Raw genomic sequence first — 12,960 nt, forward strand, 5'->3', positions numbered from 1 at the left:
CAGTAACACCCCAGGCATTGGGTGAAGAGTATCCTGATAGCCCTGTGTTAATCCAGGACGTTGAACAGCTTGTACAGTTCCCCATGTTACATGTTGTTCTTTAGCTTTTTTACTTATCCGTTCCTATTTTAGCATTTTTAAAGGCATAACCTCCACTAGTGAGGATCACTCACCAATGTCTACCCCCTTAGCAACCCACGATGGCCACGTGCACCCGTAATACAATTCCCCCTGCCCCCCCCCCCCCCGACACCCCAGGGTAATAGGGTGCTGATGCATGCCGCTAAGGACCCGAAAAATAGATAGAGATCCCTATAAAGTGATGCCTACCTTTGTAAGCTCAAGCTAATTACCAGATCTAGCACTATACTGCCTCGCCCACCTCTGCCTACCCTATTCTCACTTCCTCTCTTGTATTCTTATATATAAAAATGAGTTGAATATTACTCTATGTACTGCAATATACTGAACCACTTTACTATGCATACGCTTTTTACATGTTTTACTCTGTCTTGTGCAAATTACCTCAATAAAAAACAGATTGACCAAAAAAAAAATAATATATAGACACTTGATGAGAGGAGATTTCACTTACAGCAGGGGAAAATAGTTATTCACAGTAATAACAATAAAGTCAGGGGATTATATGCTTAAAGAAACCATTTGATCAGTACCTGTACACATTTTTAAACAATGTACAGATGCTATTATTAAAATAGGATTAAGAATACAAGAGTTGATATTTAGTGTAATAGCTGTTGATCCAAGGAGAAATCTGACGGTCATTCATTTTAAAAGCTAGAAGGATATTATTTCCATTTTGTGAAAAACTTTTAAAGTGCTTCATATTGCTTTTTTTGGTCATCTTTGGTATCAACAGTACACAAGGAGATATCTGAAGGGCTGAACCTGTGACTGTGACAGAACTTCTATACTCAGACTGAGTATCTCTGCCAACTATCCCCTCTCCTCTGGAATAGATCAGCAAGAGTGATTATAGCTCAGTGCCCAAGCATCACCAGAGGCTTAATAAAGGGTAAAACACACTTTGTTCAACAACTCACACATACACTTATACAGGTATTCTCAACAGGGGGTCATCAACAAAACAATACATTTCCACTCTGGCACCTTGGTATTGTGGACATAATTCAATTAAAGGCAGGATAATTTAACTACTAGACACCAGGGCGCCTTACAACAGTTTCCCAAAAACAGAGAATTCCCAATCGGTTGAAGTTTGGCTTGGTCGTGACCATTGTGGCGAAACCGACCTCGCCACGTGTCCTTGGAGGGGGCTGCTTGCCCGCCTCTTGCCTTTAGACTATGGCCCCTGTTCTTTTTCCCTGCAGAAAGGCTGGTTTGTGCCTTTCTGCGGACTGCTAAAGCCATGCTACCCCAGATAGCTATGCCATGGAGCCCAGCCGTATACTGAAAGACTGTATGAAAGACTTTGGCTCCATGGCAATTGAACTGTATGTATGTGATCTGAGCGCCATCCGGTAATAATGTGCGCTCAGATCTAAGCTATCTGGGGATAGGTAGAATGTCTGTATTTTATGTAATAAATGTAACCTTGTGTATTTTATTGTATTTTACTGGCTTTTTACTGCCATGTGTTTAATGGAGTTTTGCCTCTGTCCTTGGAGATAATTGGATTACTTCTCAATTATCTCCAGGATAGAAGACTCTGTGGAACTGGTTTTGGGCAGAAAAGCCATGCTTAATTTGGTCACAAAGGACTTCAATGTATCTTTTGAACCAATGGACCAATTTGGATGATTTTGACATATGTTTGTATTTGGAGTATGCTGATTCAGAAAATGTATTTTATGTGAATGTGATGCATACTTTCAAAGTTATGAATATTGTGTAAAAAACTGTATTCCTCTGCCTGTGATAATGAGATTACCCATTGTGTTCAGTAATCATATCACAGGCAGAGGGGAGGATTTTGTGTGGGAGTGTCTGTGTGTGTTGTACAGATTGATTGGTTGTTCTGTAAAACCATGTGGGCTGTACTATGTTTGTGGATTGGGAATAAAAGAGATTGTATGTGCCAGTACAGCCAGATTCTGCTTAACCCTCAAAACGAAGTGTTGTCTCGTTATTGGGGGAATTGGATTGTATGCTGACTGCCAGGAGTATAACCCTTTCGTATGGTTTTCCTGTTCAGATATTTCCAGGGTTCATGTGTTTTCAGTTCAGGAGATTGGTGCTTACAGTAGCTGTCGGTGTATCTGGAAAGGGGAATATCGCCTAAACGGTTTTTAACCTCTGGTGAGCAAAACGGTCCGTTACAACCATCCTCCAATTCCACGCAGCGTTCCAGACTGTTTGGTACCAAGTCCTGGTTTCAAATAATGGCTTCTCAGACACCCATAGAAGGGGGCTCCTTCAAGTATTGGGTGTTGCTGGATGCCTTATCACCTCCCTGACCTCCCCTCCAAATAGCACTCAGGCAGTGGCGTACACACATTCCATGGGGCCCCGGTGCGAAACTGATCCATGGGCCTTCCCTCCCTCCCCTGATCCGTGCCCTCCCCATACCCCCTGACACATACATACAGACACACACACAAACATACACACAGACAGACAGACACACAGACATACATACACCCCTTGACAGACACATACATACAGACACACACACATACAGACACACACATAGACACAGACACACCCACACAGACAGGCACAAACACATACATACGGGGCCCCATGGATTGTGTGTCCGCCACTGCATACCGAGACACACACACATACAGAGACACACACACATACAGAGAGTCACAGACACAAATACAGAGACACAGACATAAATACAGAGACACAGACACACATACAGAGACACAGACACACACACACAGAGACACAGACACACATACAGAGACACACAGACACACACACACATACAGAGAGACACAGACACACAAACACATACAGAGACAGACACACAAACACATACAGAGACAGACACACACACACATACAGAGACAGACACACACATACATACAGAGACACAGACACACATACAGAGACACAGACACATACAGAGACACACACACATACAGAGACACAGACATACAGAGAGACACAGACACACATACAGAGAGACACAGACACACATAAATACACAGACACAGACATATACAGAGAGACACAGACACACACACATACAGAGACACACACACACACATACAGAGACACAGACACACACACACACACACACATACAGAGACACACATACACATACAGACACACACACACATACAGAGACACACACACATACAGAGACACAGACACACACACACACATACAGAGAGACACATACAGAGACACAGACACACACACATACAGACATATGGAAAATGTTTTCTACCTTGTTACTTTCCCTGGGGTCCAGTGGGGGCTCATCCTGATGGGAGTCAGAGTTCCCACTCTGACTCCCTCCTCATCCTTCCTCCCGCGCGGGCTCTGATAGCTGGGAGGAGTGACGTGTAGTCACTTTCTCCCAGCTCTGATGTAATCACAGGGGCCCGGTCGCGCTGTTAAAGTGCCCAGCGCAGACCGGGCCCCCTTACAATCCATCTCCATCGGGTGGCCCTAACAGCATGGGTCACCCGATGGATCCCTCTATATGCGGAAGGGCTGGGGCTGCAAAACATAGTGATACAATTACTCTTCTGGAGGAGTTGGTCCAGAGTCCATTGACAGTTATTTACGTAACCAGGTCAATCCATCACAGTTAGAGTTTGAGCCGCTATTATTATGTAATTATGAACCATGTATCTAATACTCACACCATAAAAAAAGAAATAATAATTGACACTTGATTAAAGAGCTAATGCTTTTAGTTGGGCTAGCCACCTAATGACATAACTGAATGATCTAAACTCTTTTTAAAGAAGATACTTCAAGTTCAGACACCTGTTGCACAAACCACTACATATGCTGCACAAACCACTACATAGCTGCAGTTCTGACAAAGGAAAGGTCATCAGAACTAGAATCCACACATTCCTTTTTGGAAATCAAGGTCAAGATAGAAATCTGGGAGGCTTCCTTGTGGATGTTGGGCTTCCCATATCATTTTAGAATTAGAGAACCATGAAATATAAAAGAAACATATTTTTGTGTATATTGCACATAATATAGGGAGGCTAATAAAATAATGGTTGGAATAACTATAGTTATTATACCCTACTTACATTAAATGGATTCATTATATCCACCATCTCCTTCATTTTACATTCTATATTTATTTCTTGTGTATTTTTTTTAAATGAATTTTTCTTTTTTGTTTCAGTTACTAAAATACCTTAACTTTTAATTGAACAATGCAAATACACATGCGTAAATAGATTAAAGCCCCAATTTCCTGATACAAATAAAAATATCATAAATAAAAAAAAATAATAAAAAAGATTGAAGCAAGCATAGTTAAATATAGGCATGCAGGGCAACACACAGAAAATAAAACACAAAACCAAATAATCTGCAATCATAATTTAGCACACTACAAGCAGATAGACTTATGGGAGAAAAATACATTTTGGCTAAATCAATTCACCCACAAAAAGAAATCCGGGACAGCTGAATCTTTGGCTGAATTTGCTTAATAAAAAAAGATTTGGGAAAAAAAATCAGACAAACCAAAAGGAGTGAAACAATATACATAATATAAATACAGTCAGGTCCATAAATATTGGGACATCGACACAATTCTAATCGTTTTGCCTCTATACACCACCACAATGGATTTGAAATGAAATGAACAAGATGTGCTTTAACTGCAGACTTTCAGCTTTAATTTGAGGGTATTTACATCCAGAGGCCTGGCAGAGCATCACCAGGGATGAAACCCAGCATCTGGTGATGTCTATGCGTTCCAGACTTCAGGCTGTAATTGACTGCAAAGGATTTGCAACCATGTATTAAAAAGTGAAAGTTTGATTAATGACTGTTAATCTGTCCCAGTACTTTTGGTCCCTTGAAAAGTGGGAGGCACATATACAAACTGTTATAATTCCTACACTGTTCACCTGATTTGGATGTAAATACCCTCAAATTAAAGCTGAAAGTCTGCAGTTAAAGCACATCTTGTTCATTTCATTTCAAATCCATTGTGGTGGTGTATAGAGGCAAAAAGATTAGAATTGTGTCGATGTCCCAATATTTATGGACCTGACTGTAGTATGTATATATTTTAAGTAACCAAGAAAGGAAATAAAGGAAGAGCGGTAAACCCTCCCCAATATTTCCCTCTGTTTGTCACTTCTCACTTGATCTGTGAATAAAATTGAGATTTAGTGACTGTCCCTTAGCCATCAATCACCATTTTTCTCATCTTTTTTTTTTTTTTTTTTGGCATCACTCATGGAATGGACAATTACACATCAAAATGAACATGATCATACTTTACGCGGGTTTGTGATATGGCTACATTTTTGCTTAGAATTTGAGAATTTGAACTATCAACCGAATGGCCCAAATTCAGATGAGTTGCAGTTCACAATGAAATGAATTTCCAAGAGTAAAAGGAGTTAATGACTTGCCAGAAAGAATTAAGCCATGAACATGCCATCATTACCGATGTTGATAAAGACCTGTGCATCAAGCTCTTGAAGACTGGTGTAAAGCTAGTTTTTTGAAGAGAACAAGTAGGAAGGGATGGAACCAGCCTCCCCCATTGGATAGTGTTGTGTTTGGCTACCTAGAGACTCAGTAACAATACTGAGAATAATGGTATATTTTGTATAAAGAAAATAGCAATACTGAAAATAATGGTTAAAAAAAAGTATACAAAAAGCACCTTCATCTGCTGTGTTATATCCCTGTATTATCTACTGAGTGGGTTATTAGGTTATTCTAACATTTTTATTTCTTGATATGGTATTTAATTACCTATACAAAATCTACATTTTCCCTCCGTTTAAAGGAATCATTACTTAAAGATTCAAATAGATATTACCTTAATGTAAAATGAACTTAAAGCCAATATAGCATTATAAATATGTTATGATTTTATAATTTCTTAAATTGTATCTTTCTATATATGGCAGAAATAAAATAATATATATATATATATATATATATATATATATATATATATATATATATCCTTCTGAAACTAGCTTCTGCTTGGCAATGTTCACACAATTTGCACAGGATATGGGCTGGACCTGTCTAAGTCCAGATGGGAGATATAACAAAGAGTAGTTGAGAAAGACAGGGCTAAGATCCTGTGCGACTTCCAGAACCAGCCAGACAAGCAAAGACTGGCGAACCAACCCCGCATCGAGGTAGTAGACAATGAGTGAAAGACTGCAGTGGTGATGGAAGTGGCAATACCCAGTGACCATAACATCAAGAAGAAGGAACATGAGAAGGTGGACAAACACCAAGTTCCGAAAGAGGAGCTTGAAAGGATGTGGAAAATAAAGGCAGTAGTAGTCCCAGTTGTGATAGGAGCATCGGGGCTGTGGCTTCAGCAGATTCCAGATGGAACATTTTAGAACGCTGTCCAGAACAGTGCAGTTCTAGGAACATCTAAGATAGTATGCAGAAACCTTATACTTCCAGGCCTCTGGTAGAGGCCGTGAGAATGAGAAATACACACAAAGAAATACCACCCGGAGGGGTAAAAAACTGAATTATTTTAATATTGTTTATATATATATATATATATATATATATATTTTAACAAAATGGTTAGTCTTTATTTTAGCTTGTTCTCATCTTAAAGCATCTGAAAACTATATTTTACAATTCTTCTCTGGAATCACATTGTTTATTTAATATTGCTTTTGCCAACGAGTTGGGCTTGCATACGCATTTTCCACAGACTTTAAATGCTACTCATTTTTATGTTGCCACACATTGATCATCAATAAAGAGGTCTGGTTGGATATTCTCCCATGTTTTCTTAGAGTTTAGGATAGATCGTTATCAGATTCTCCTAGGAAACCCTGCAAGGTGATCCTGTCTCCACGAACAGCTTCACCGATAGGTTCCATAATTTGCACTTGGGAGAACTGCCACATATGACCATGGCCTGTCATAGAACTTTGCATCTGGTCAAATGGCATATGCTTCACAAGGCAACTGACAACAGTGCATGGTGTAGGTCCTACTACATCCACCTCTTCCACATATAAAGAGTCAGCATCTGGATGTTTTTAGAAGAGATGATACAGGCAACTTGGAGATCCAAACAAAAGACATTCACTTCTCTTGGATTGTCATCAGCAAATACAGTTTTCTTTTCACCTTTTTTTCTGGCCTTTGTTTTTTTTCTTCTTTTCCTACTGCTTTTAGTGCTGAATGGACAGGTTTTGTTGATGCTGAAGGGATAGGTTTTACAGAAGCTGGCTGGACAGAAGGGTAGAGGTGGTAGAATTGCATTCAGTCGAGGAACCCCAACTTGTTTAACTCCATTTTTTTTATTTCTGCCTTAACAAGATGCTCTTTCAGAGACTCTTGCTTGCTTCTTCAACTTTTCATTTTCTCCACAATATTTCTTTTTTTGTAGAGATGCCTGCAAAATTGCTTTCTCTTTGAGAAGTGCAACTGGCTTTTTACGTTACGTAACTTGATTGGCCTCTAATGCCATCTGCTCCAACCTGGTTAATACTGTGCTGTTGATGGCTATCCTTACCAGTGATCGTGGTAATACTAAAAACTGCTTCCTGTGGCTTCTTAGAATGCATGGCCAGCAGAGATCTATATTTTATATAGACAGAAAGATAGACAGATAGATAGATATACGATCTGTACAGCAGATACAAAAGATGTATAAATGTTTAAACAAATCATAAACAGGAAACGATTTCAATAACAATTGCAATTTGTAATTTATGTAATTACAATTGAAAGTTTTATTTCAGTTGCAAAATAAGTCTTCAGTTTAAATATATCTATCTATTATTTTAAATGTGTCCCACAATATCCTTGACTGAGTACAGATGGAAACAGAAAAATTATATGTTTTCTTTTATTCCAAACCCAGCGTTCAAGAGCTTGAAGCACAGACCCCCAGAGCGTGTTAGAGAGACCAGCCAGATGAGGAGGGATAATATGAGATAATGAACCTACTTGTCTGAGAACAACTTCTGGACACAGCTGGAACACAAATGAGCAGAAGATGGGCATTGTACCATATAACGAGAGCCAAAACTGATAATACAATTACTCAGTGCAGAAAAATGCTAACTTGGACTGTACTGTTTTACTTAATTCCTTCACTGCCGGAGGGAGCAAAGAGTTTTCAAATAATTTGTTTCTGTAAAAGTGACATTTCAAGTTATTCCAGTATGTGATCAATGGCCACAAGAAGCATGAAGTCATGTATAAAATATGGTACTGAACACACTAAACATTACTGCCTGGGATTTATATCTCAGGGTCTAAATAATAATATATGGATCCCATCTACTGCTACAATCCAAGACATCTCAAAAAAGTAAACATTAATCAGGTGAGATAGTTTAATGATGTGACTTTCATTTGTAGCATCTCAGAGTCAAAGATTAGCATCACAGCTTGACCTTCAACCTTTCAAGGTACGGTAGTTAAAATGATTACTTCTAAGATGTGTGATAATAGCATCAAGATCCTAGGATGGAAATGCTACAGTGAATGCTAAATCTAAACCTTGAGGTTAAATACACAGCTATATCATTATCATCACAGGCACTGCTGGGGAAGGAGTCCAGACCGAAACACCAGACATGGGACACTTTATCCCTAGATTGTTACAAGTGGTGGATGCAACTGTTTTGTTCTTGTTTTTTGGTTTTTTTTTTTGCTGTTGTTGTTTTCTTTTACTTCAGTTAGCTGTGTCTCAAATAAGTTGGGGATCAGTTGTTTCACAGGGATGACAAGGAACTTTAAATAGTTGAGGTTTGTGAGAATAATGTAACTGTTGGTATGGGAAATTGAAGAGTGGGGTATATTATGAGTGAATGGATATAGGGGTGGAAAGTTGGGTGTAAATTACTAGATATGGAGAGACATACGATATCCATTAAATGGGGGGTATGGGTCACACACAGGATGAATGAAATGTAATAATATTTGGATGAGGGAATTTGTAACTTTCACTGTAGGTGATTAAATGATTATATGGGGAGGAACTTGGAAAATTACCTGTCTAGAAGTATTAAATCAATTCCAAGAGATTATGGACATTAAATTGCAGACTGAGGGACTGGAATTTTGGAAATAAAAGGATTACTTAAGATGAAACCTTGGGGTATGGGGCATGAATTTTGCTTTGGGCTTAGGCCTCCAGCTTTTCCTGGAACCATGCAATGGCTATTATTATTATTACTGACACTCCTAACCAAAGTGAGCAAAGTGTCACTGTAATTTTAACGTTGAATTAGAGGAGGCCACCATTCAGCAATGGGGGCTGGATACCATTAACTCCCGTAAAAAGCAAATTTTGCTCTGGGCATGTGAAATATGTAACTTAAGGGAATCCTTCACAGAGAAGGAAAGAATACACAAATTATTCTATTCCATATTTATCTTATTTATGGGAAGTAGATTTTCTAGTTCATTTCCTAATTAAACATTTTAAGGGGTCATATATTCATACCCTATCAATAAACTAAAATGAAGGGTATGCTTTGCTGTGCTAAATTTGTAAAAAAAAAAAAAAAAAATTAAGTAAAATTACAAAATAATTTCATAGTGGCAGTTTGGCAAAGTAGATGAAACTGCAAAGCCATGTGACAAAATGTAATAAAAATGGCATTTTATTTCTTTATGCAGGTTCACTTTGTTCTAGACTTCATGGCTACAGAAGGACATTTACGTCCAAGAACAAGCTTATTTTCATAAGGCTAGACTGTATGAAGTACAGGAATGCCAAAATGATCTAACCCAGTCCCTCTGAAAGAGACATTATGTCCACAAATAAGTGGGGCTCAGTTCAAAATGTCTAGTCTTAAGAGCCACATGCACAAAGAGTTACAAAAGCATAATTTATAACAAAGTGCAGTTTATAAAGTGATCAACCGGTCCAGGCTACAGCATGGGACTTCAAAGCTTAGAATAAGTATACAGACAGAGACAGTTGACCAATTTCGACAGCGACGATATTTTTAAATGCTAGGGTGTATAAATGCCATTTGGTGGGCTCGGGGCCACGTACAGATATAGAGGAAGAACGTTCTGTTCAGTTAGGTTTATTAATGAATATAAAGGGCCGTTGAGATGATATGGCTTTTAGTATTTGCTTTGAATGACCTTGAACAGCCTGCATGTAAGGTTGTGCAACTTAAAATTACAATGTTTACATCAGGAAATTAATAACTACACATTGAGTAAAATGTATTAAAAAAGGAAACACAATCCATATTAAGACACACAGGGAATTACCTAAAAAGGACAGCTATAACAACAACAGTGAGATGAAGCAGGCATCGAACTACTGCCTTCAATGGAGGGAGGAGTGGGGAAGAACAAGGGGGAACACTGAGGCCTCTGCTACCGTCCATGCCTCCTACAAGGGACACAGTGGATTACTTGTACTTGTTTTCCAACCTGTTCCAGAAGGGATCAGAGTCGTCGTCCTGTTTAGTATCTTGGTCGGGATCCTTTTTGCTTAATCCTTTGGAATATAGAAACTGTACTGCAAAATTCATATTTTTTTCCCTCCACTTTAATCCTACTTCCAAATCTTCACAGTCTCAAAGTAGAGGTCACACACCCCTTGTGGGGGGAAATCTTCCAGTCGAGAATTCCAGACAACAAAACACACTTGGGAATCAAAAACAGGATGACTTTGAATGCTGGCTCCTGCTATATATAGAGATTACACCACATGCCATCCTGTCCCTGCCAATTTAACTCACTCTTCGGATTACAATGTACTCTGAAGATGGAGAGTTTGGCTAAACTCTTTAGCAGCTTATGGTCATCTCCTCTTTACAGCACACTGCCCCAGTTTATAGTAAGGGCATTTCAAGCTCTCTAATGATATATAATGATTTAAATGCAACAATATAACATGGAAAATACCTGTAGTTGTTCCTACTCCGGATGAAAGTCTGGCAAAAGGAAACTAACATACAATCATACACTATATTAACACGTCTTTAAAAAGCTAATTAGATCTGACCTGTTGTCATCCTACGTCGAGCAAAAGTGGATTTAGCTCATGTGTAGTCCTGTGCCTCGATCATGCAGTGAGTACTTTCTGACAAACTGTGTTCATCTTGCATGATCTCATCACATGCATTTCAAAAAGCATTCTCTGTGTCAAAAGAACATATTGTTTTTGTTCATATTGCCATACATTACTAAATACTATGATGATGACGATGATAGATAGATATAGATAGATAGATAGATGCAAAGACCATGTTTCCAATAGCCAACTCTTGTAAAAAATAAATAAAAATAAAAAAATACAGCTTTTCATATACAAGCAGATGCCACAGAATCTTTAACTGTCTATAACTATCTATAAGGATATGGGAGTAACCACAGGTTGGAATTGTAAATCAATTAATTACAGAATAAACAGCTTGAGATGCACATAACCAAGGTAACATTGTACAACAAAGGTTTACTCAGATAGCAACAAAGCTACTTGTTCCAGAAATCTGATAAGTACTGGATTCCTTGGCTTATTGGTTTTGGACTTGATCTCCTGCTTATGACTGATGCTGCCTGCACTGATCTTTGACTGGATTCAATATGCTCTGCCTATACCCTACTGGTCACATGGCCAAGCAGGGAGGTTCAGGGAAGGCCCCCCTCTCATCCATGTCCAGACAATGATTCATCGGGTCTCTCTAATTCCAAACCGTAGGTGGCCGCCTATGTCGCTTCATAGGCAATCTAGCTTTTCATGCCACTTCTATGACAATCAGATAACATTTGGCAGTGAATAGGATCCTGAATTGAAAGAAAGACCTTCAAACATGTGACTTTGTGCCCCACTTCTATAAAAGACTAGAAAGGCTTTTCTTTTCCTACCTCCACCTACTATTTCTCTTCTTCTCATTCTCCCCATATCTTCTCTTTCTAGTCTTGACTCTTTTCTTCTAGTCTAGTCCTATTTTAGGCCACGATCTGGCCTGTATGGACATATCCCCCTTAGTATAAAGGGGTAAACTTCTGTTTTTGGGTCTCATTCATTATTTTTATTTTGTGCTCTTTTACTCTCTTTTATTTATTTGTTGTTGTTTTTGTTTTTTCTTTTTGTTGTCTCCCGGGCACGTTTCAACGAATGGAGAAACGAGGATGCCGAACGGTGAACCTCGCGGACGTAAAGTTAGAGCTCCTCATTCAGCTACGTAGCCTTGAATAAACATAAAACCCTAGACAGGTGGCAAGGAATAAGGAAACCAAAGTGAGGCTTATGTACATGTGCTTAGGTTCGCTACATCATTGTAGTTTTCTTTCCAAAGAGGGCTTCTGCGTAAGCCATATATTGCTATACTTTTGCACTTCCTATCTTGTACAAAAATGTAGAATTATGAGCAAAAAAGAAAAACCTAGATAGGTGGCAAGGAATAAGGAAACCAAAGTGAGGCTTATGTACATGTGCTTGGGTTCGCTACATCATTGTAGTTTTCTGTCCAAAGAGGGCTTCTGCGTAAGCCACATATTGATATACTCTTGCTCTTCCTATCTTGTACAAAAATGTAGAATTATGAAAAAAAAGAGAAAAAACCTAGATAGGTGGCAAGGAATAAGGAAACCAAAGAGAGGCTTATATACATATGCTTATGTTCACTACGTTATTGTAAGTTTCTTTTCAAAGAGGGCTTCTGCGTAAGCCAAATTTTGCTATATTCTTGCTGTTCCTGTCTTGTGCAAAAATAAAGAATTAAAAAAAAAAAAAGACTAGAAAGGATTTGTCCCCTGCCTGCTCCCCCTGCAGAATGCACCACTGGATATCATAATTATAACCTAATAGTCTGACATGGTCCAAAC

The 12,960-nt window shown here is 38.7% G+C and overlaps 1 protein-coding gene across 4 annotated transcripts in view; it reads right to left on the reverse strand.

Moving 5' to 3' along the window:
* LOC134575012 (L-threonine ammonia-lyase-like) overlaps window positions 1–10,804 on the reverse strand; it is a 96,768-nt gene extending 85,964 nt beyond the window's left edge. Inside the window, exons 1-2 of one of the 4 annotated variants that reach the window (XM_063434144.1) lie at window positions 10,558–10,804; window positions 8,101–8,127 (exon numbers count right to left, since the gene is read on the reverse strand). In XM_063434144.1, coding sequence (XP_063290214.1) covers window positions 8,101–8,127; window positions 10,558–10,658 — 128 coding nt within the window. In that variant the 5' untranslated portion in view covers window positions 10,659–10,804. Of the gene's footprint in view, window positions 1–8,100; window positions 8,128–10,392 lie in introns of all 4 variants that reach the window. The other 3 variants (XM_063434143.1, XM_063434146.1, XM_063434145.1) reach the window with 3 other exon arrangements.
* Window positions 10,805–12,960: the final 2,156 nt, after the last annotated feature.

This window comes from Pelobates fuscus, chromosome 10 (assembly GCF_036172605.1).
Source record: "Pelobates fuscus isolate aPelFus1 chromosome 10, aPelFus1.pri, whole genome shotgun sequence".
NCBI classification, from domain to species: Eukaryota; Metazoa; Chordata; class Amphibia; order Anura; family Pelobatidae; genus Pelobates; species Pelobates fuscus.